General features: G+C 34.2%; 1 protein-coding gene across 4 annotated transcripts in view; it reads left to right on the top strand.

Moving 5' to 3' along the window:
- Nucleotides 1–24,962, top strand: part of LOC110469703 (dynein axonemal heavy chain 5) — a 151,383-nt gene that overhangs the window by 7,826 nt on the left and 118,595 nt on the right. For all 4 annotated transcript variants that reach the window (XR_014952814.1, XM_085571792.1, XM_077784814.2 and 1 more), the window contains exons 7-30: nucleotides 1,002–1,073; nucleotides 1,646–1,747; nucleotides 2,668–2,854; nucleotides 3,610–3,775; nucleotides 3,884–3,977; nucleotides 5,101–5,199; nucleotides 6,509–6,690; nucleotides 8,473–8,592; nucleotides 9,272–9,473; nucleotides 10,874–10,969; nucleotides 11,669–11,842; nucleotides 11,931–12,020; nucleotides 12,475–12,630; nucleotides 13,592–13,731; nucleotides 15,324–15,475; nucleotides 17,622–17,829; nucleotides 18,495–18,582; nucleotides 18,694–18,817; nucleotides 18,933–19,096; nucleotides 20,230–20,322; nucleotides 21,518–21,721; nucleotides 23,570–23,650; nucleotides 23,734–24,138; nucleotides 24,271–24,389. Coding sequence is in view for 3 of the 4 variants with exons in the window: in XM_085571792.1 (XP_085427918.1) it covers nucleotides 1,002–1,073; nucleotides 1,646–1,747; nucleotides 2,668–2,854; nucleotides 3,610–3,775; nucleotides 3,884–3,977; nucleotides 5,101–5,199; nucleotides 6,509–6,690; nucleotides 8,473–8,592; nucleotides 9,272–9,473; nucleotides 10,874–10,969; nucleotides 11,669–11,842; nucleotides 11,931–12,020; nucleotides 12,475–12,630; nucleotides 13,592–13,731; nucleotides 15,324–15,475; nucleotides 17,622–17,829; nucleotides 18,495–18,582; nucleotides 18,694–18,817; nucleotides 18,933–19,096; nucleotides 20,230–20,322; nucleotides 21,518–21,721; nucleotides 23,570–23,650; nucleotides 23,734–24,138; nucleotides 24,271–24,389 (3,518 nt within the window). In the remaining variant the exon portion in view is untranslated. The remainder of the gene's footprint in view (nucleotides 1–1,001; nucleotides 1,074–1,645; nucleotides 1,748–2,667; nucleotides 2,855–3,609; nucleotides 3,776–3,883; nucleotides 3,978–5,100; nucleotides 5,200–6,508; nucleotides 6,691–8,472; nucleotides 8,593–9,271; nucleotides 9,474–10,873; nucleotides 10,970–11,668; nucleotides 11,843–11,930; nucleotides 12,021–12,474; nucleotides 12,631–13,591; nucleotides 13,732–15,323; nucleotides 15,476–17,621; nucleotides 17,830–18,494; nucleotides 18,583–18,693; nucleotides 18,818–18,932; nucleotides 19,097–20,229; nucleotides 20,323–21,517; nucleotides 21,722–23,569; nucleotides 23,651–23,733; nucleotides 24,139–24,270; nucleotides 24,390–24,962) is intronic.

Raw genomic sequence — 24,962 nt, 5'->3', positions numbered from 1 at the left:
CTTTATCTGTAAAGTAGTGATTTCACTATCTGAGAGGAGAGCAGGTCAAATAAATCCTTGTTAAAAAATTGCGGAGCCTAACATTTTTTTAATGACTGCATGCTAAGTATTTTCCAGAGATTGTGCACTTCTATTTTTAAAGTGCAGTTCCACAGTGGTTTTCTATGCCCTTTCATATAATAACACTGCACATTGCTCAAAAAATACCTTTAATGATGAAATAATAAATTTAATGATGAAATAATTAATTTAATGATGAAATACCTTTAATATATCCTTTCTTCCATTCAAATTCTTATAAACTCCTCTCTGTAATATCTAAGCATTAGTCAACAGTGTATTCAGAGTCATCATTAAGATTTTTGATTAATTTTGATTTTTTCTATCTCTTTTGGGGGAAATTGACTCTTCATATACAGTGGCTTTTGAACATGGCCTGGTGATGGTTTGGTTTTCTTTTTTGTTGTTATTGTTGTTTCTTGTCAGCCCCAAAGAACTTATGTTAACATTGTAATGCCAGAAAAGACATAGCAGAATAATTCTTTCTTGCTTTCAGGGGAAAAGTGAAGTTCATCCCTTTGCCAATTGGGCCAACTTGAATGGATTGTCAAATTTGTTGCAGTTGAGTTATTATTAGGTTTCTTATTAAATTTAATGGATAAATAATAATAAAAAAAGCATCTTTCAAGTACAATAACAGGAAATATCCTAGCTCGCAAGCTCTCCCTGTAGTGCATTTTCTTAGTAGAGGTGTAGCACTGAACCAGTCTGTTCAAAAAGGCATTTTTGATATTCTTGTGTCAGACATGGAAAAAACAATATTTGATTTGAGAAGGACAGATTTTCAAATATCCTTCAAACAGTTTCGCTATCTTTTGGAATAATTCACTTTTTACAGTTTTGTTTTCAGCATATTTTTAGGGTAGGCAAATTTCTAAGTAAAATACTTTTACTGTATACATGTATTCTTTCTAACTGTATGCATTTGGTCCTATTTACAGGAATTTACAGGAACATGTGCATTTTTCCTAAGAACATCAGATGAAGTTATAACTGCATCAAATGTCTCTCAGGTCAGAGCAAACTCATGCAGTATTCACATATTAATATTTTCTCAAACCTTTATTCATGCAACTGGAGTCAGAATAAAATAGGGAATGCTGTAATGAAAATGTCTGGTTGTATGGTTAACAGAAATTCTTTTTCATAAGAGTAAGCATTTGTGATAAAGTAAAATTCTAATAATTTATAAATTAGCTACTGCATTATTATTAAAACACAAGATTTTAATTAATAAAAAATCATTATTAATTAATCATTAAAACATAACATTTAATGACAATAGGGAATAAGGACCTAAACTGGAAGATTTTATTTTAAGTAATGAGTCTAAATTATTGAAACGCTGCACTTAAACTGTATCTTTTAGACTTTTAAAATGAAGATAAGTTTTGAAATAAACATAAGGCTTTCCAGCCTCTCATAGTTTCTTGTGTATAATGAAGTACTGTAACAACCTTTTCTGACATTCATGTTGCATAGTTATGGACTGTGAATGTGTCTGCCATGTTTCTAAATTTCACTCAAATAGTGTAATGCTGCAGAAGTCGATATGCATTGTGCTAATTTCTGTTTCTTCCCAAAGGAGGTGAATTTCGGCATGTTTGACTGTACTAATGGAAATATCCTTCAGGGCCTGGAATTCTTCTTGTCTCAGATCATGATACCAGCACTGAAATCCCAACAGGTAATCAAACAATCTGTCATTTTTCTCAAGAACATGTGGAAGTAAGGCATGTTGCTGCTGCAGTTCTATTTGTGCATCTGTTGGACCTAGAACAGAGAATATAAGATAAAAGTCTAATATAGGCCTTTATGAGAGTCATGCAACATTCAGTAGCTACCTGAATATTTGAAATTCAGGTAGCTACTGTTTCTTTTCAAGCAATAGTGCCAGCTATAATTATTATGACAAAGGAGAATATAACACAGCAACCATACCAAGGTAAAGCTATGATGACTATAAAAACTAGATTAAACCTGGATTGTAAGAAGTGTCAGGTCCTTCTGGCAGCACAAGGGATCAGTCCGTGACTTTATTCTTGGAGCAATGACAGCATGAACAGTGTTGTATTCAGAATACCCAGCTTCTTTTAGTTGTCTTCATTCTGTGGCACTTGTAAAGCACCAGTTTGTTCAGTTGCCTCTGGAAGCACACATTCAGAGGTGGTAAATACAAAGAAGCTGTCTGCTGAGAATGATAGTGTTTTGTGCTGCTACCATATCACTGTCATTTTCTCTCCCCAGCAGCAGAAAAAGGACTTTAGAGTCTGTTTTCTCTGTTTAGAAGGAGAAAAAAAAACCTAAACAAAATACAATTCAGTGTGAAATCAGTGACAGCTGACTTCAGAGTCAATTCAAAGTGAAGTCAGAGACTTTTATTTCTTAGAGCCTCTTACTTGTTTGTCTCTTCTTGTCTTACCAAATAATTAAATCAAGGCACACTTTAAAGTAGATGACTATATTTTAAACAGCATGTTGATAAATCTTTATATACTGCCATGAATAAGAAATACTTTTCTAATGAAAAATAGCTTTTGTGGTCAAAAACAAAAGGAAGTGTGACCCTCACTTTTTTGTTTTTTGCATAAATCATAAAATAATCAGAACTGGGGATCTGTGAAAGAAGGCTTGAGGAACAGCCAGATACAAGAGTTTCTCTATGCAGTGGATAAATTTGTGGGTACTTTGTCATCATCTAGACAGAATATAGAAGATAAAATTCAGCTCACAAAAGTGGATATTGATGTTTATGTCAGAAACTTGCAGAACCCATCTGACTACATAACTGCAGGTGAGTAATTCCTACACCAAAGCAAACAAAATGATACTGTTTATAAAATAAATGTTATGTCATATGTAAAAATTTACTTTGAAGAATTCATTCATCTTTCCTGAGCTGTGTACATTTTTGTGCTTACTCTTGCCAGGTTTGTGATTGTTTAATTGTAAGTTCATCAATCATTTGCCCATTTTCCCATCTACTTTCGTTCATAGATCTTAAAGAATTAGGTAGTTGCTTGATATATCATGAAAGAAGTTGTCTGAATCCCTCCTAGTTTACTGGCCAAATAGTTGCTGAGTGATCCATCTACTAGTGTATGTAGTATTCGCTTTCTTTGATACTGGGAAAATCCTACCTAATGTTGTCTGACTTTGTGAATAAAACCACCTGTATTTATAAAAAAATACTTATTTTATATGTGTGTGTATAAATATATATATATATATACACACATATATATTTTGTAAGAAAAATAGTTATGTCTTTTTCAACAATAGCTTTCTACCATTTTTTATGAATTCACTGCATTTCTAAATGTTTCCTTTGTAAAGGATATGCTATAGTAACAGAGTAGGTAGACACAAGTATTATATGTGTGCATCTTGTTGTCAAAGTCTTAATCTTTTCCTGATGGTTGGTGATTCAAATATACAGAGTTTATATAGTCTCAGATTATGTTTGGCAAGAACACTTTGCTTCTGTAGTCTAAATGTCTGTATTTATTTCTTGGTGCTTATAAAATTTCCAATTCTGTGGTTTTGAAGGCAATAACACTGAGATCACTGAGAAACTTGAAGAAGTAGTCATGATTTGGACCAAACAGATTAGACAAGTTTTAGTGGAGAGTGAACAAATTAGAAAAGAAACTGATGATGTTGGTCCAGCTGCAGAGCTGGAATACTGGAGGTCAAGAATGTCATCATTTAACAGGTGAAATCCCTGCATTATTTCTCATAGAGTCTTTAAAAAAGAACTTTTTAAAAATAAGTGTAAACTTTTATTCCAGAGAGAGTATTATCTATGTTTCTTTCTTTAAAGCCTTTTGGATGAGATCAAGAGTTCAAGAGTAAAGAAAATTATAAGTATTCTTCGTACAGCAAGATCAAAGACATTACAACAGTGGAAGGAACTGGTAATTACTACTTTCTAAGTAAAATTTTAAATTATTACAGTATGTATTTGTAATATATCCAGGACTGAACACAATGTTTATGCTGGTTTTACAGTGGTTTATTATCCATTTGTTAGAACATATAGCAGCAATAATCCTGAAATTAAATAGATAACTTGAAGTCAGTGCTTTTATAATGTGTCTTTTATTAACATTATAAGTGGAAAGGCTGTGCAAAAGTAAAGCAGTGCAGCAATACAACATTTTTCTGTCTCTGACAAGCTGAACCCTATGCAGGCCAACTGCAGAAGTCTGAAAGTTCTTCATGATGCTTTTAGAATTGTTGAGAGCAGACTTCTAATGGCACACCTGCTACTTCATATGAGTGGATACCTGTAATGTAAACTTACCAGGCACAACTGTGGGCAAGCCAGAAAATAAGCTGTAGATCATATACAGTCAATGAGATCCCCACCCATGCCCCACCCCCAGAATGCAGGTCTTCTATTGCTTAAGAAAGCATTCTACTGTTTGAAGAATAGACCAGGAAAGGTTTTTGGTTTTGTGATTACCCTATTTGCAGACTTTTATGATAAATGGAATTTGGATAAAAGAAAGTATCTGTACGGAGCCAGTACAAGCCAAGGATGATGAACTTAATTTCTTTCTTCTTATGAACTAGACTGCTAAGTAGTGAATAGTTCCATCTAACATGAACATAAGGATAATACAGGCATTAGTTGTGAACTCATTGTCCCTCGCAAGTGTTTATTAAACAACATCAGGATGCACCCTGGTAACATTTCAGGGATCTTGTCTAAGTTCTGTAGAATGGTTCCTGTGCAGAAACTATGCTAAAATCTAAGTTGGATCCATGCGGAGGAAAAAAGCTTTAGAGGTCTAAGTAAAGGCTTCCTGTAAACCACATCCAAAATGTTGCTGACCTTGGAAGATCTTACCAATTTTTGCATGTAGAAGCAGTTATTTCTCATGTGAAAAATAAATAGCATATTTGAAAGCACTTCTGTGGGAAAGTGTTTGCAAGATTTAATCATAGCCTTGTGTGCTGTAAAAGAGAAAGAACCTGTTCAGAAAATGTTCACTGTAATAATTCTAGTCCTTTCTTTTTTTCTTATCCTTTCAGGATAGTAGTATAACAATTGCTGCCAATGAAGCTAAAGACAACGTGAGATACTTATATGCGTTGGATAAATATTTTGGTCCACTTGCCAATGCTTCACCTGTAAGTACTATAAAGGCACTTAATGTGAAATTCAGAACAGAAAGGAAGGGTTTTTGTTGCTGTAAAAAAGCTGGTTTTCCTTTTAATATTTAACTATTTCACTTAATTATTAGTGGGTAGCTTAGCTCCTTAGACATTAGTGAATTGAGCTTGCTGATTTTGAATTAACCAGAGCTAATAATACTTTTTTTTATTTAAGTAGTTATCATTCCAGAAGATAAATGAAGGATATGAAAAAACTAAGCATCAGATTATGTTCTTCTTAACTCAGTAATGAGCTGAATTTTCTTTGTGAGCTTGAGTCTGTCTGCATGCTTTAGTTAGGAATGACTTGTGATTGTTTTATTGCAAAAGTCATAAAATGATCTTAAACCTTGAGTTGAGCTGAAATTGGTCAGCTTCCACTTATTTTACAGGTTAAAGCTGTTTCTCTTGTAGGTTGCACTGTCAATAAAATTTATTTTCATAACCATATGGGTCTCAGAGTTATTTTTTTTAAAGTGAGAATACAGACAATTAATTTTTTGAAGTGAGAATATACAGACACTAGACAAAATTGTCTAAGCTTGCATAGTTGAGCACATTTACGCATAATCCATCTAGTAACAATTTTTCTAAATAATATTTTCAAAGCTTAATCTCTTTTGAATCCATTCTGCTATTTCACTTCCTTTGCACATATTCACTGTTCTGCCATATTAGACTTGACTTTTAGATACCTTTACCATACTTTTTTTATTCTTTTCTAGATCAGTCTCTTGTTCTGGGTTCTTCATGTATCTGGCTTGCATGCATTTCTCTGAAATATTTCTGTGGGACATAAAACTCTTTAGTTCAGTGTCCAGTGAAAGTGGGAATTTTTTTCCTTGCCTCCCCCTGCTGGATTTCTCTTCTGTACAGACAAAATGAGTAAATGCCAACTTTCTTGCTGTCCTTCCTACAGAAATCCAGCTCTTTTCCAGCAGTGTATGACCTCTTTTCCTCAAGTAGTATTTTCCGCTGCAAAGCAGATTACAACACCTTGTACTGGAGGCCATGGCCAAGAAGAGTAGAGCCGCTGATTTTCCTATGGAAAATCCCAACCTGTAAAAGACCTATTCATTTATTCATTGCCCTTTTCCCATGCTTTTTGTCTTGGTCAAGGTGTGATAGGTCCCCACAAGTGAATTGGATGGTTCATTTTGTAATGACAAAAAACCAAAAAAGTGCTTGTCCAATGATAACATATTCCTGGAGCAGTCACACTTTTCATTGTGTTAAATTTCAGGAAATTCAGATTTCTGTCTTTCCTATTTTTTGGCTATTATAGGTAACAGTGATGGAACACATTCCTGGTTTAATGAACACTGTCTGTATGATCTACTGTACATCACCGTACTACAACACATCAGAGCACATGACATCCCTGTTTCTTAAAATCACCAATCAGATGATTAATACCTGCAAGACCTATCTATGTGAAGGAGTTTCAAAAATCTGGGACCTGGACAGGTGATAGAATTTTAATAATTTCATCTTCTGTTGTTGATATTAGAAGTAAAATTACAGATTAATCATCAAGATGATTAATAGGTAAATTTAAGTAGCCCTTTGTCCTCCTACTAGTCACTGATTCCTATGTTAATTTCAGGCTGGTAACTACTACTTCTTTGTAGAATTAAGTACTCTGCAAAAACAAATTTACTGATTTTACTTTTTTTAAAAAACCAAAACCCTGTTATTGGAAACTGTGTGATATATATTAGTATGCAACACTTGATATATTATCCACATGAATAGTTTTAGACCAAAACACACTTGAGAAATTGGAACTGGGAGCTGAAGTACTTAATAAAAAAGCTCCAAGGACAGACTGGCAAAGTGCCATCCAAGATTTATGTTTTGCTTTTACTGGACATGAAAGTCAATTTGAGGAAGGAAACCATATATTGCAGGGCCAAAATCCCAGCTCAGTTGTATTGTGGGACATTTCAGGGAAGGGATGAGTTAGCTGCTCTACAGCTACTTGTCCAGGTGCTGCATTTAGCATAAAAGGAAGTGCAGAGGTGTTTGAATGAAACTTATTCATTGGGTGGTGAATGCTGATGTCACTAGTAGAACAAGTGTATCTGAAGGATGACAAGTGCAGGTAACATAGGAAGAACACATACTACAAGAGCAGGTCAGTTATTTTCATGCAAAAAAGGAAGGAGAAAACCACAGAGAGAAGTTAAGAAGAACATGACATTTGAAGTGGTCAGCTAGGAAATTTATAATTGGAATAGTCTAACTGGATATAATAAAGGATATTGACATGAAAAGGAAAAGGTGTTACAAGCTTCATCAAAGCAGATAGTCAGGATGCCTCTGCTTAAATTCCAGCCAAGTTAAAGTGCAACTGAGGTAACAGGCCAGAAGACATAAAAGTAAATCTAAAAATTTGAATTCCTCCTGTATTTTGGTGTAGATAAAGGGAATTTTTCAGAAATTACCTGTAGTCAATGAAGTACTGGTTACATTTATTCTAAAGAATTAATGTAAATAATAGTAGAATACCTTTTATTTGGTTTATTCTAGCTGAATTTATTTTTGAGACATTCTTCTCATTTATTTAATCTGCTGTCCCTGCAAAAGTTTGTCCCAGTTAATGTTTTCAGCCTATAAATTTGAATATAATTTTAATCCCCAGTAATCTTTTGGAAGATGAAAGACAAAGCCAAAGTAGAGGAACAGCTGTGGGCAAATGGCCAGCTGTGGGCTGGCTTCTATGCCTCATCCATGTATCTTGTGTGGCACCTCAGGATTAATGAACAATTGTGTGTAAAATGTAACTGTACCATTAGGAACTAAGTTCTTCCTGATGTATCTTTTAAAGAAACAAGACTCTCTTCATCTTTATTTTAGTGTGGAAAAATACTTCTCCAGTCTTGTCTACTTAGGAAAAAAAACACCAAAAAAACAAAGAAACAAACAAAGGAAAACCTATCAGCAATACGCAGATGAGAAATGGCCAAACTGCAAACATTCCATAGCCAGCATTAACCTGTTACCCATCCTTTGTGGGCTATGTCATGCAAATCTTGAATTGATGACAACAAAACCCAAGATAAAAATATCCAATCTAGATAAGAGGTTCAAGTCAAAACCATCATATTTTGAGTGTTTTTTCATGTAGTGTATAATTTTGTGTTCTTATTTCGCAAAATTGTGCATTTGACTAAAATACTTTATTTTTATTTATACTCTTTTGAAGACCTTAGGATGATTGTCTGTCTTATGTATTTTCTTCCTCAGGCAAGAATTGCTAAAGAGGATACAACAATGTATTTTCCTTAAAGAAAAGTACCAAGCATCCTTTCAGAAAATTAAGGAGGAGCTAAAGGAAAATCCTAGTGACAGACAGTTTGATATCAGGTAAATAATTCACTCCAATATTGAATCATATTGATGAGTACAATTTATAAATGAGATGTAATTATATTTGCTGGCTGAAAGAAAAGCTAAACATTCAGTTAAAATGAAGTACTTTTTATAATCAGAAGATAAGCTTGTAGATTGGGTTTTTAATTATTATTCAGGAATAAACCAGGTTTTTGGCAGCACATTGTTGATTCATTCAGTCCAATGGGACTTCAGGGGAATTTAGGCATTTATTAATTGAGTACAAATATATATGCATAGTATGAAATCCTAAAAAATTTGAATCATGAATATAAGTGAAAACACTCTCAGGGAATTCAGTCAGCTTTGAGCTGGGTTCTCTGTCATAATGCCAAGGAATGTTTTACGTGTATTGACACTTAAATCATGGGGCATTTCTTGGTGTTGTGCATTCACATTTTCTTCTCCTGCCAATATCTTATTTGAAAGAGTTACTCCTGTGAAGTGTGGTAAAGTCTTTTAATTGACATATGTAAGGATTAAACATTTTCTGCTTTATATATGTGAATTTAAATTTTTTTTGTTGATATGTAATCATTACAGTATGATTTTTTTTTGTGTGTGAAACTTGATAGCAGCTAGAATATATGTTGATGAAATAAAAATCTGTTGCAAAGATATTTTCATAGAAATCCCTCTTTTTTATTGTTAGTGAAAACTACATATTTGGAAAATTTGCGACCTTCTGTAAACGTTTGGAGAAAATTTCAGATATGAGCAATACTATGGAAACCCTTTTAGAGCTCCAGCGTATAAAAATAGAAGGCATTGATGAGATCACTACTCAATACCAGAGCATTGCTACAAATACAAAATCCAAACAGTATGATGTTCTGGACCATAGGAAAAAAGAGGTACTTATATTCCGCACTTGTGTAACAATCACTCTGTTAATTCTGTGGTTTTCATTGCAGTTATGTTAAGAATGTTGAATATTATAAAAATGCATATATTATTTTACAGTAGCAATAATACAAATACTCTTATATCTTTTAATACAATTTGTAAGTGTTAAGGTAAATTTATTTTTTACTTCAAATGCTTTTCTTAACTTCTTGTAAACTAGGTTTTCAAACTAATTTTCCTAAGCTTGATTGTTCTGAGATGCATATATTTGAACTGCAGGGTGAAAATTAATTTAGGTATGTTAACACACCAAATACAGTTTGTCTAATTATAAATGTTACTCAGTATTATTAAAAATAATAGTAATGGCAGTGTTATAGCAAAAGTTAGTATAGGCACATAATTGCACATTTTAGAGGGAGAAGGAAATATCACTCCCAGTGCCAAACAGAATGATAAAACTAAAGTTGCTTTTCAAATGCTCTGTTCCCATGTTTTAATCCTGTACCCATGTTTTTTAATGCAGGAAATGAGCTGCTTTGCTTGAGCTAAGCCTGCTTGTTTTGCAGAGTTAGTGGCCTCACTATAGAAGTTCTAGAAGTGTTGACTTACTCTCCTGCCTTCCTGAACTAAAGCTTGCCACTGTCATTAATTTTCCTTTAAACATTAAGCTTGGAAGTGCTTTTGACTTTCTTCTGACTTTGATGGCTTGTGTTTCTCTAATACTTGCTGCGTGACTCATTTCTGAAAGAGGGTATTTGCTGTTCACTGGAATTTGGAGGGGTTAAAAAATGGCATGACTTCTCTACACCTAAATATTTGGAGCAATATCTATTCTGTACTGTCTTCCCAAGCTTGTGCAGTGCTCTTTTTGAGAGAAGTTTACGTTGAGCTGTTTTTGTTAGGCCCTCAGTATTTTGGCCACTTAAGAAAAAATTGTTACAGGTAAATACCCAAATTACTTGCAGGAGCTTCCAAATTTGGTAACTACCTCCATTAGCCTGCAAGGTTCTCTAGAGAGCCTGCCAGTTTGCCTTTGTGGGTTTCATACCTGGTCAGTGAGCTGAGCACTCTCCTCTGGCAGCGCTGCAAGTAGCTGGGGAGCATGCTTTCCTCTCTCTGATGAAGTTATGAGTTTTCCTCAGCCTTTCTGTGTTTCTTCTGTGCTCCTTTGTGCCCATGAAGATGAAGCTTTAATCATTCAACCTAGCATGGCTTATGTTTTATTTGCTTAGCTTGGAGTGTAAATGCATTTGCTGCTGGTGTTGTTCCTGTTGTTTTTAATGCAGTGCTGAACACACACAATGGGTAGATAAAACAGATTCTGAAAAGCCTCACAGAAAGGATTTGTTTTTTAAATAAATTAAAGCAGCATATAGATGATTTTTTAAATTTGCTTTTATTCTAGTTTGAAAAAGATTACCTTGAATTTAAGAACCAAATTGCAGCATTGTATGAATCCATACAGGAATTTGTGGATTCCTGGTTTGAGAAGACCTTAACTGTAAGTAAGGTTGCAAATGCAAATTCCTGCTTCTGGTGCTTGGAAGGGCTGAGTACCCACGGCTCCTAATAAACTCTTTAATTACTGCCAGTGTTCTGTACTGTGCTGGTGACTGCCTGAGAGGATGTTGGAGGAAATCAAGCCTATTACAAATGTTCTAGAAGTTGCTTACAGAAGTGTTGTAAAGGAATGCTGATTCTTGCTTGGTGCTGAGTGTATGTGCCATCTTTCCATACCAATTTTATAGCTCTATATTTTGAAGTTAATTTTCTTTCTTCAACCTGGTGTTTCTTGTTATGTTTCTAATTTATTCCTGTTCCACTGGCAGGAGTAATGAAATAATATCTGCCATCTGTTCCCTTAATGTTAGTATTGTTCAATGGCTCAGATGATGTTAATGAAGTGTGAGTAAAGGTGTAGGTGTTCTACCACTGTTTGCTGAAAAAAGAAGAGAGGATTTGAGAATCAGAAAAACCCCAAACTGTAGTGATAATAGTTTCTTGGTTTATACAGTGGTATGTCCTGTATGGGACAAAATATAGAAGTAAAATTCACAAAGTTATCTGGATGGATTTTTCTGTATTTCTTAGAAAACTACTTACAAATTTACGCAGCATATTCTAAATTAATAAAAAATTTATGGACAATGACTTTCTGAACTGCTGTCTTCTGATGTAAATGCTCCATCTTCCTTTTTAGACTGAACAGATGCTGGGATTTCTGATGAAGCTTGAACAAATAGGAGAAAATAATATTGGTCTAAATGAGAAGTATGCCATTGTTCTTCAAAGGTACAGCCAAGACTTAGAGTTTATTCAAAAACTCTATCAGAAGGAAAAGGAAAATCCACCTATACCACGTAATATACCACCAGTAAGAATGAAGTAAATGAAAGAGAAAAATATATCTCTTGACTGTCTTAAGTTAATGAAAATCTAACCTCCTATCTTCTGTGTTTTAGGTAACAGGGAAGATTATGTGGGCACAACAGTTATTCAGAAAAATTGACCATCCAATGATGTTCCTTAAAAAGAAAACCACAATTTTGAAGGTTGGAAGTTAGCAGAGGAGGATTCATCCTAAGCTTTCAAGGATGTTGTTAACAGAAAGACAATTTACTTGTATACTTCTGCACTCGCTATTCTAGCAGCTTGTATCCAAGCTCATCCAACAGTGGGATAATTTGTATACCTTTCTCAGTGAGGCATTAGTACCTTGTATATGTCGTAATATAGATTTTGTTCTATGAACAAGATTGAGAGGAAAAATCAGGAAAAGAGTTATGTTGCTTAGAGCAGTTGAATACTACATAATAATTGAATTCCTAAATATATTACTAGTTTCTGTGTCTTATCTTGTCCCTAAAACAGCATAATTTAGAGACTTCTATTTCTTTTGTTTTCCTGTGATGGAGAGGAAAGGCCTGGTGGAGGGCTTTTCTACTGTGTTAGACATAATGAATTGTTTAAGTGGTGGATTTTTTTTTCTCTCCCCCTAAATTGCAGACAATGGAAATGAAAGAAGTTATCAAAAACTACAATAAAATGACTGCAGTTCTTTTGGAATTTGAGCTTATTTATCATAGGACCTGGTACAGGTTTGCTGACCAGGCTAGGAATGCTCTGTGTGCTTCTTTACTTGTCAGGCACCCAGAAACCAAGGTAAGTATGATTTATTCTTTGTCTTGCTGTTACATGATTTAGTAGTACACGTGCTACTTAAATCATATAATGGATAGACAAGAAAGCATTGAAGTAACCTTAACCTAAATAGGGTTAAAAAATGAGCTACTTGATTTGAAATATTTTTCCCTTTTTGTGTATATTTATGATATGTCTCATGTTTCTTCATAAGGCTTCTGTCTTATTCAGTGTATAAAAGATGCAGTATCCAGCAAATACATATCTACTACTGACTTATCTACATTCTTTAGCTATTGTTTCCTTGTTTATTTTCTATGTTAACCAAAATTTTATTCAAGGAAGGATTTTTTATTAGGTCATGGTCTTTTCTGTAGTGATGAATATCACTGTATTGAATATATAGCAAAAATTCATTAACTTGCTTTCAAAATTGATTCCTAAGGCAGAAAATTTTGCCATTCTTGCTTCATAGATTTTTTTTTCCTGCTGTAGCACAGAGAAATTAAAATGTGGCATTTTTTTTTTGTAGAAATGATTCCATAATGGACAACTAGAACATAGTTTTCAAATTGATAGAGCATCTTAAAAACATTTAGTGCCCCCAAAAGTGTAGATTAACCTTCACAATATTTCTCCCTAGTTCCTGATGGAGAAGCTGAGATGAAAAGGCAAATTAACTTCCAGAGAATGTAGCTGCAGAACTAGAATTAAACTTGGGAAGTCCTGGGATCCAAGTGGTTAGGGCACAGTGAAGGAGTCACAAGAAATTGAAACCAATGTAAGATATTGGTTGATTAATACTTTGGGAAACCCCTATATTTCTAGAGGAGGTTGAAGAAGAAACATGGGTAAATATTTTTAAAATCCTCTCCAGTCATCTGGAGATACGTGTCATTATATAATCCAGTTACATCACACTACATCTAAGTACCAAATTAGTGTCTTATTTTCTATTTCTTTTTTTCACTGCTACATGAAGGAATTATTTGTAAACTTAGACCCAATTGTCCTGGAAGTACTTTATGAGACAAAATACCTGAGAAAAATGCATTTTGAAGTTCCAGATGTTGTCCTTGTCTTGTGTGCAGATGAAGAACAGATTAAAAGACATCAAAGGGAGTGAGTAAACATTTTTTTGGATTTGTTTCTCATCTGCAAATGGAAATCCCTACCTTTGAGTCTATTGCATATATTGCTTTTGATTTATTATAATTTTTCTTTTTGATGGAGTTTAATTGAATTTTAATTGCTTTCCCCTGTATTTCCATATTAAAATGAAGTTGTTCCTATTTACACACATATCTCATTACTTGGAAATGCCTAAATGTTTTTGTTTTGTTATTTCAACAGCTGCTCTCTAAGTGGAGCTCCTAGGTACTGCTATGCTTTTTCTTAGAGTGCATCTGTGCACTCTTAATACAGTAATTATGCTCCAAATTACACTTAGCATCAGAAAGTTTTTTTTTCCTATTAGAAAAATAAGCTGGAATTTTCCACTTGATTATTGCACAACCCAAACATGTGTAAAGGGGATATGTTGCCTAAATTATAACTTGGTCTCTCATGTTGAACATCTAAATTCAATTTTTTTTATTTAAAATAATTTCTTTCTGTTTCTTGTAACAGTCCAAATCTCTGCTATAAAAGTTCATTTTCAGGGATGTTGGTTGTTAATTCTCAAACAGGGATGTTCAGTCTTAAAAAAACAATGCTTTGTGAGGAGTGTTCTTCATTTCTTGATTAGAATTGGACAAAAACGGTTGATATTTGAAGAGTTTCATAAATACTTCAACCCTTCCTCTCTTTTTCTGTTGTTGAAATTTTCATTGTTTCAGTCTTACAATGCAATGTTTTACATTTATTTTCTGTGGAATGTTTAAGGACAACTAACCATTTAATGCGCAAGACAAACTTTGTATGCCACGGATCTCCAAAAAGCAGCAGCCCCAAATTTTGCCATCCAACAGGAAAAAAAGTACGGAAAATGTTTGCATTAAAAAAAGAAAGCCAAACCCAAATAAAGAAAAAATATTTAGGGGGTATAGATTTTGATTATTAACATTTAAAAACCAGTTCTGGGTATAATGTGAGTGGGTTATCTCAGTATATGATTTGTAACAATGATGTCTGAAGTCTTGATTTTAATCTGGTGCTATTGCTGTTCTTGCACCAGTTCTTGTAAGGAACCCGTTAGGTATCTGACCTTTGAATTATATTTCTGTCTAATTCTTGTTTGTGTGATTTCTTTGTATAGCTCCATTTTCATGGAACTATATTGGTAAGCCTTGTTTCAGAATTTGGACTATTTTTCTTTGGGATCCAGGGTTCTAGGTTGTTTGTATGTAGCTTTTCTTATAAGCAGTGTAATATCATGCCATGTCTTGTGAGATGGGAAGATGTAAACAGAAAAGCCATGTTTTCAGTTTCCTGTTTCTATTTTTTTTTTCTTGTAAATAATTTTTCTTGGGAGAAAAATTCTGTGAGTTGATCACAGTCACTTTGCTGGAGGTACTTGTTTCTCCAGTCTGGTTTTGTTGTTATTAAGGACAAAGGCCTGGTTTGAGTTAGGAAGAGTTGGGAAAGGTTCTTATTTTAGGATGGGATTGGAACTTGCAAACCTTATTAACAGAAAATGTGTCCAAAATTCTGTGTGTTTCAAATATCTGAATTAAGAACATTATATCTTATGAAGACATGATCATGTCTTCCAGACTCCAGAACCTGTTGATCAGTTACAAGGAACATCTGAATAGGATCCCTGTTGTGCTGAAACCGCTGATGAAGCCATGGATAGGACAAATTGAGGATGCCTTTACCCCGGGCCTGATGCAGCTGTCGTGGACTTCTTTGAACATCAATAAATGTAGGTAACAGGAGAAGAAGTGGTGAGCCATACACACTATGAGGTACCTGCATTTATTTTTGCTTCTCTGTGAAAAATGTGTTTGTGGACTGATCTCTTCCCTTCAGGTGGATAATTTTAGCCCAACTGCTACAAGAATGTGAGACAAGAGAATGGCTGTGGGTGTTTTAATTAAAAAAAGTCTTCAGAACTTATGCTGAACATCCTAAAAGTGACATCTGAAATCAAGGTTGGAGATTTCTGCCCTAAATCCTAATATTTTTCAGAGAAAACATTTTTTATTAGGTATTGAGATTTTCCACACAACCAGTAAGACACAACCTTAACCCTATCAAATACAGCATAAAATTTATTAACTGCTGTAAAATGTCATTGAAAGGGGCATATATAAAACCATCACCAAGACTTTCATGTTGCAGTTTCATGAGAAAACAATAACTCATGCTTGTAAATTAGCTTTTCAGTTGAGGTTGATTGATGTTAGGTTTTCTCTTTTATTCTTCAAAAGGAAAAGCAGCAATATAAACAGGAACAGGTATGGTCTAAATTTGAAACTGAAATGTAACACTTTGTAGGTTTGTGCAGCTGTTTATTTATGACTCTGCCATGTGGCACTGGTGCACAGGGCTCTGACCAGTGCTTAAGGCTTTACTTGGCCTTTGCCTGACCAGAGCACAAGAACCAAATGGCAAGGATTTTTTAGTATTTGCTTTATAGTTCTAAAATGAATTTTTGTGTTTAATGTTTTGCATTTTTTAGTAACACATGATAAGGAAGGTCTTTACAATAGGAATTATTTATTTATTCATTTACGTATTCTTTGCACTATATTAAGTGTCTGAATAGGTGCACACATGACAACCATCAGGTTGCAATGGTTCTTTGTATCACCCCTGGTTATGGTGGAAACCACCCCTTTTCAACAATTTAGATGTAATGCAGGTATCTGGGATGTTTCCTGCTGCTGCAGCTGAAATGCAGCTACACCTAGAAGGCAATTCTTTTCTAGAGTGTATGCACCATGTCTTTTTAAAGACAGGAAATGTCTGACATGCCCAGAATGTTTGTTGGACACCTACAAATTAGCCCCTGGTTTGGTGTACACAAAATAGTTCTTACCTGACAGCAATGTGCTAAACTCAAGCCTAATGTCTTAAGTGTCTTTTTTCCATCTAAGGGAACTCCATCTAGAAATATGGGAGTCCATAGTTTCATTCTAGACTAAAACTAGACTAAACTAAAAAATGGATTTAGGACTACTGAATTTATATATTAAAAAAAAAAAAATCTAAGGAATTTGTTGGACTTCTTTTCTGCTTTAGACAATAAAAGTGAAGTTCCATTATTAACTTCCTAGCAGCAAGAAATAACATTTCCCACTTAAAATATCAGCACTTGGACAGCTCTGTCACACTGCCTTGCCTTAGATTTTGTAGTGATCTCTTTCTATATACAGTAGAAGTTCACATATATATTTATATATATAAAACATTATGGTAATAATAGTGACAAAGAACATCAGGTGCTATATTTATTTCTATTTTGCAATGGAAGTATGATGGGGGAAGAATTTTTCCAGTCTATTCAGAAGCAGCAGAAGCAGCTGATTTTACCTTTAGTTTCATAAACACATTTATTAAACTAAAACTATAAAACACATTAAAGCAATAAGTTTATCTGTTTCCAAAGTAAATTAGGTCATACATATGAAAGAAGAAATCTAATGGTTTAACAAGTCTTGGCAGGGGGAATTTTAGTAATTTCATTTATAAATTAATTACAATGGTGAAGTACCGTACATTGTGTGCATGCATGCAGGAGGACCAAAATAATTTTTTGGGCACTGGCATCCTTTATGTTTTCTGTTCTGTATTTTTTGATCTTTTTCATTACAATGTTATTATGACAAATAAGAGATATTTTGAAGAATATTGTTCTGCTTATTATGAGATGGTTTAATATAAAGATCAAAAAGTACAGCAAGTCCATCATGTTTCAGGCCTTCATTTCATATTTCATTGCCATTACATCCTCATTTTGTTATAAAACCTGGGGGGAGGCAGGAGTGAATGGGAGGAAGGAGAGATGAGACTTAAGAGATCTGTGTTTTGCATTGATTTGTTTTAATTTTGTTATCCTTGTTTAGTTATTCAGAATGTTTACCGTACCCTGAGGGAGTTGGACTATGTAGTTAAAGCAGCATCTGATACCCTGGAATGCAGAATTGAAAGAATTCTGAAGGACATGTCAAACACTGCTCTGATAGTTTTGACAGAAGATGAACCTATAGATGTGACTTCTTTCTTGGAACAAATAGAAAAGTTTGCTATCTCTACTGCTTCCAAACTGTCTCAGTAGGTTTCTTAATTGAACTGACTTGAAGGGCATTTTTGGGAGGGTTTATTTACTTACTACTTTTGTATGCATAGAGGTTTTACTTCTAAAATGTTATTGTAACAGAGTACTAGTCTAGAGCAAAGTGATAGTCTGAGGTTGCAGGGGAGAAACTCCAAAGTATCTTGAGCACAGCTGTTGTGAAATAGCATAGTATTTGGCATTTAGCATTTATTTAGCATTTCATGCATTTTTTGTTATAGCATTCTAATAATTAGCAAGAAAAATGAAAAATGAAAATAGATAGGGCTTGAAATCATATCCATGTTAATTGCTTGTTTCTTAATACTTCTTTTGTTTTTATTTTAATAAATCTCATTTCACAGATGATCTTACTGCCTCATCATGATAAACCTGTTTTATTAGCTATACCTGGAAACCCCTTTTTTTGGACAAAAGTGTTATGAAGTCCACTTGAATCAGATATAATAGGATCTGACAAATGGGTTTGTTGTTAGTCAACAAGTTTTAAAATCTGCATGCCCAAGGAATAGGAACAAACAAAAAAACATTGAAAGGGCATTTCCCTGCACACAAGTGCAGCAGGATGGGGTGTGTGGCTGGGAAATAAAGGGTATTCCTTATGTTTGATTCCCCATGGGTGACTGTAAAGTTGTTTTTCTAGGCAGAGCCAACAAGTGGAACGTTCTGTGTATGAACTTATAGATATTCTTAAGCACAGTCTGAAAGCAGATGCTGAAAGAACTCTGGAGGTAAGACAGTGTAAAAAAAGTAGCCTTTTACAACCTAGTCAGATACTTGATATTTAATTTATAGGATGGATATCTGATTATTTACCCAAGAATTTCCCTTTCACCATTCAGGATTCCTTTGCCTGTATACATTTTGACATGAAACAGAAAACACGCTGCCAAGAATGCCTGTCCTGTAGCTACTATAACCTGATGGGACAGCTTTGTCAGAAGAATACTGACTCTTTGATTAGATGTGAGTCTGGTTTTTTCAGATATGTTTAATTTTTAAAATAAAACTTTACGACTTTTTTTCTCCCCAAGCTTATTGTGGTAAAAAAAATTCTCACTTAAATATTACATTTATTTAGGCACGAAGATTTCTTTAGAGACCTTAAGACACCGACTTCATGTTATTCACTCCAGGTATCAGACAACTAAGTTTGTAGAGGCACACAGGGTTCCTTTGTTCAGAGCTGAAATTCAACTGGCTATTCCAAATATTGTCTTGAGACCAAGTCTTGAAGATATTCAGGTAACAAAATAATTGCACATCTCAGTCATTTGCAATAAAAATTTTATAAGTGCATTGTTTTAAAGCAATATGTGAAAGTTTAATCTGGTTAAAGAACTAAAAGGAAGGGGAAGAACAGATAAAAAGTCACTTGATTTCATGATGACAGTGGGTACTAAGGGCATGGAACTATGGATCAAGTTTTTTATAGAGGTTATTAGAAGGAACTGTTTTTCTCAAAGCACAGTAACTCAGTAATTCCTCTACTTAGAGGAAAAACCTCTACTTAGAGGAAAACATTTCAAAATGAATGAAAACATAAAAATGAATGCCATCAGTACAGCCTGACTGACTTCCTAGTCTCTTTAAACTCTTTCAGAATTTAAAATCAGTTTAAAGTATCATTCTTAAATTCAGCAGTAGTGAAATGTAAAGAAAAATATTATCAGTCTAAATCCCTAAACTAAAAAAATGTAAACACTCTTTTAAACTTACGCTAGTTTATCAAAATCCTTACACACATATTTGCAATATCCTATGATGTCTGAAATTGTTCAGGATACTAGTTTTTTATGGTGTTGCTTTCTGGACTTTTCATTTAGCACTGTGACTGTAAAAATCAGTAGTTGAGTTATTTCTCAAGTTTCATGTGCAGCCTTCATGATGTTGTCAGTAAGAAATCAGGCCACAAAATGTGATTTTAAAATACCATACATAGAGGAAGTTATTTGATAATTTCTGTAGCTGCCTGTATAGATGATAGACTATGCCATCACAAATTCAGACAAATGTATTCAAGCATTCTGGTGTGAACGTGACCATTATTAATAACACATAACAGTGTTTATAACCAATTTAAAGGGAAATAGTACTTTAACTCAGTTATGATCCCCAGTGATTCATGACTGCAGTTCTTCAAGGTCTCTTATGTTCTTGTTTGAAAACCACATAAACTTGGAAGGACTGTAGTAAAACTTTATGGAGTACTCTTTCCCCTTACAAAATGTGTTTTTGGGTGATCCTATGTCATGCTTATTAGAGTATTTTCTTTAAACACAGAGGTACAATTTTTCAACTTTGGTATTGTTTGGATGATCATCCCCTACCCATGTAATATATCTGTGAGCTCAAGGTGAATGTTTTGCTTTTTTCAGAGTGCTGTAAATAAAGCAGTAAATATCATCCTATCAGTAGCCAAAGATATCCCCCTGTGGAAATTTGCTTACTTACATCATAAACAGCAGCAGGTGAGTATTTTATTTTGATTATTTAAAAAAAATTTGGTATTTTGCTTAACATTTCTTAAGATTATATTCTGTACCAAAACTTTGACTCATTGCCTGATGGATCTTCCTGATAAATAAAAGCCTAGTTTTTAATCTCTATGCCAATTAATAAAACATAAGAGTAATAGTTCATAAATCTTATGTTTGGTAGTCTATAATATTAAAATCAAAAGTTGCTTTAAAAAAATCTTTTAAATATACTGTTCAAATATGATGATGATAGTGTAGAACAAGCATTATGTATGAGTACTATCAACTGAATACAAATTATTACCACACTTCCCAGGTGAAAACTCTTAAGTTAAACTGCAAGCCTTCATATGGTGCCTATAGTACTGCAGTTAATACAGTACAAATATTTTAACTGGCATCAAAAGTAGCACTAAAACCTTGGGAAGGTCTGAGGTTTAGATAGAAACTGAAATATGTTGAAGGACAAGAATGCACTTGTACTGGTAATCATGTGCCCTTAATTGTCTCATCTGTGAACAACATATAGATGTGTGTAGATCTGTGCTGATAAGTGTCTTTGTAAAAATATTTTATTTTTTTGATATGACATGAAAAACAGATCAGCTCATTTCAGTGAAAAAACCCACATTCAAGTCCTGCAAATAAATAATAATTAAGTAAAAAAAAAAAAACCAAAAAAACCTAGGAGAAAGTGGACTGAACTCTGTTTTGTTAAGCAGAATGTTAGCTTATTTCCAAGCAGCTAACCCTCCACTGCCTCCAGGACTTTCTATGGCAAAGAATAGGTATAGATTCTTGGCCATGTGGCCAGGATTGGTATAGATTGTAATTCTCTACTAAAGAAGGTAGAAAGACTTAAGCAGATGTGTAGGAGGAGAAAGCAGCACAATTGTAGTTGTATATGGTGCATATTTGACTGATCTAATTCAGAGATGATTAATACTAAACTCTGCATGACAATTTTTTATAAAATCAGCTTTAACACTAGAACTATAGCTCTGTAAAAATCCAAGCTGAGAACAGGGAGTCTCCCTGTGGATGTTTCTTTGCATATTCTGTCTGGTCTTAGAAGTTATTATTACTTATTATCTGAACATCATTGCATATTCTGTAGTTTAAAAATGAAAAATAAAACCTTAACAACTAGTGGACATATTTTTTTTTCTTGTTTAATTTATACCAGGATGAACAAGCTGTTGCTTTAGAGTTAGGTGATGAGAGCAAACTGTCCAGTATGGTGGCACTGAAGCCTTTAGACAAACAGATCATCGAACATAAGGATGTAAACAAAGTGGTGATCCAACTAAATACAATTATTTTGTCTCTTAAAACTGAAGCACTGGCTCTTCTGAAGACCTTTTCTGAATTTTCGGACATCTGGAACAAGGTTAACTGCATGCTTAATATAATACGTTGCTGTGTTGTAATATCTAAATATATTAAAAAAAATTAAAAAGGTTATTGCATGCCTAAGGAGTCTCTGCTCAGTAGGAAGCATTGGTTTTATTCATAATTCCTGTCTGCTCTTGTGTTGACCAGAACTTGCAAATCTTTGCCAATTAAAGCATCTAAGAAAGCAAGCAGAAGAACACAAAAATATTTTGGAGCATAAACAAGATTATGCTTTCATATGTTTATCCATCTTTCTCACAGCATCTTGTCTGCATGTGTTATGGAAAAGACTAGTTGAGCAGAAATCTCTTAGAAATCGGAGACTACAAAGGCTATTCCTGAATATTAAACTGACCAGTTCTTCTCAAGCAACCACTGCTGAAAGATATTTTTCTATTTTCACACACACACACACACACACACACACACACACACACACACACACACAAGATAATCTATATCTAGGAAATCTTTCAGCAATGAAGATTTGAAAGCTGAAGTGAATCTGGACTGATGTAGTTATCTTCATTAGGAAGTGGCTCCAGTCATATAAATGGTAAAGCTCTGAGAAGTGATGTGTCAGGAGATTCATCATGAAATAAAACCTTGTGTACATTCTGACTAGTGAAATTCAGCTCTGTAAATGGACAACAACTGGTCTTACCTATCAAAGGTGCTTTAGGAAGGCCAAGAAATAAGCAATCAAAACAGGAGTAATCTTATCTTTGCTCACTATTTTTAACTTCTCCTTCCTAAATCAATCCTTAAGTGACCCCATTCTCACAGCTGACTCTTCTGACTTGGTTGAGACAGGGCATTTTCACCTCTTTGTGGCTTCTGAAGTCCCAAAGCTTAATGCTTAGTTTAGTTGAGATGCTGTTTGATCTAACTACATGTTGGTAGCATTCCATTTCACCCAAAATGCACAATCAGATTGGGTAATGCAGTAGAATGAGGTTTCTTTTTTACTAAAATATTCTAAAATAGTCAATTAACCTGCTTCCTTAACTTAAAATTCCTCAGAAGTTGTCACCGTTCCCCCCACCTTTACAATCTCAGTTGGACCATTGGGAACTGTTGCTGGTAACTCATTACTGGCCAGAGAGGTGCAAACAGATTCTCAGGGATCTCACAGTGCAGACTGCAGGGGAATGTCCCTGAGAGGGGTGAAGGTCATCTGTTTGTAATTGAACTGAGAATCTTGCACATTTGTTGAGCTGGTGACACTGATTTCTAATCTCTGCAAAGGTTTCCAGCAGTATGTTTCCTTATGAAAAGGAAGGATGCTCAATGCTCTATTGCCTATAAACAATCCTCAACAAGCCCTCTTTCCCCTTAGATCCATCCTTCCCTGCCAAACTGTTTTCTTCAAATGGCCAAGAGACTGTCTGCACCTAGAAACTGCATTTTAAAGAGGCTGTTTCAGGAAGAGTGAAGAAGATGGAGTGCAATTCCTCCCATTAAATACCTGTTATAGGATGTGAACTGCTTTCATGGGATTGCAGACAGAAGGAGGACTAGGAAGGAAATATTTCCCCCAAAATTTTATCAGCTACATTATAAATTTTGTAGTAACATTTGGATGGAAAAGGGATATCCTGACCTGTGTCAGTTTTTGAGTTACAGATTTCAAGTTATTTAAAGAGTATTATATGAAAAATAAGAGTCAGGAAAGGCAGTTCAAGTAAAATAATTTGTGCTTGTACTAATGAATGCTTATCTCTCAAGTCCTTTTAGAGAGGGAACATTTTATGTTTGTACAATACATCAGGCAGCTGGGCATCCTGTAGGTTATTATAATACCAATGCTAAATATTAATTAAAATAAACTTCTTTTAAGTAGGATCCAGAAGAAAAAGTGAAAGAATTTATTGATAGTAAACTAACGATGGCTGAATTCCAATCTCAAATCAGATACTTTTCTGTAAGTATTATATCTTTAATAAAAATTAACTGTTCAGATAAATTTTAGTGAAATTAAATGCTGAACACTTGTATTTTTCTTAGCAATTAGAGATGCAAATCAGAGAACTGCCCAATCATTATGCACTGCAATCAGTGGAAGTTGCAACAGAGTCATTGAAAATAGCTTTAATTCAGGAATGCCACTCAGGACAAAGAACATTTGGATTAGCTTTAAATAAAAAGTCTGCCACAGTGGTGGGTGAAATTTATTCATTCATTGAAAATGTTAGCAAGAGGTTAAGTAGACCTATTCATGACCTTGATGATGTACGGGAAGCAATGGAAGCACTGAAGGAGATCCGAGAGAATGAAATTAAAATTGACACGACAGTTGGACATATAGAAGAATCTTATTCTGTGCTTCATAAATACAACCTGCTCTTTCAAGATGAAAATACAGAAAGAGGTGATGGATTGGCCTATGCCTGGAAGAACCTAAACACACAGGTATTGTAATTATGTTATTTCTCAAATAATTATTACCAGCTCTCTTAATATTGAAATGATAGAACAAACCTATTTACCTAATTTTTTTTTTTGTTCTTTTGTGCCTGTTTTTTTCTCTTTGTCTGCATATAGGCACAACAGGTTGAGGACTTGCTGCTGAAGGTACAGTCAGACATGAAAACAGATTTCCTGAGAGATGTTCAAAACTTCCAAATTGATACTGCAGTGTTTTATAAAGAATATGATGAAAAGTAGGTAACCTGTGTTGCAATATAATTGTGTTTCATTAGTGATTGTTTCAAAATAAAGTATCTAAATGGCTTCAGAAAATAAACACAGCACAGCATCACTGTATATATTACACCTGAAAAAAGGCCTAATTTCAGATTTATATAAGGTGGGCATACAGTTTTATTGTCAAAGATTCATTCCTGTAATTTCAGTACTGGAGTCAGTGATATTCCATAAGAGTTAATAGGTTGTGGGGAAAAAAAATATTCTCAATCCAGATTAAAATGCAATTTTTTTTTTGAGTATTAATTCAATAAAGTGCTTTGGGGGATATTTCACTGCAAGTATTAAAGCAGTGTCTTGGATGTGACTGGAGATACCACTTCTAGGTATTTCTAAATTCACTGTCTCGCTCAACCTTACTTTTAAACTTATGTTATCACTTTTGAAGATGTAAATTGTGGTTCATTGGATGCTCCTACTGTAGCAACAAGGAAAGAAAGAAAGACAGGATTTGGCTTCACCCATTATGGCCCTAGGACAATATCTGACCTTTGAGGGCTTCCCTCTTCCTTTGGTGACCTCAGAGCAGC

This window comes from Lonchura striata, chromosome 2, assembly GCF_050655825.1.
Source record: "Lonchura striata isolate lonStrDom1 chromosome 2, ASM5065582v1, whole genome shotgun sequence".
Taxonomy (NCBI): Eukaryota; Metazoa; Chordata; class Aves; order Passeriformes; family Estrildidae; genus Lonchura; species Lonchura striata.
Note: the sequence above shows the minus strand (reverse complement) of the source record. Positions and strands in the feature narration are given on the sequence as shown.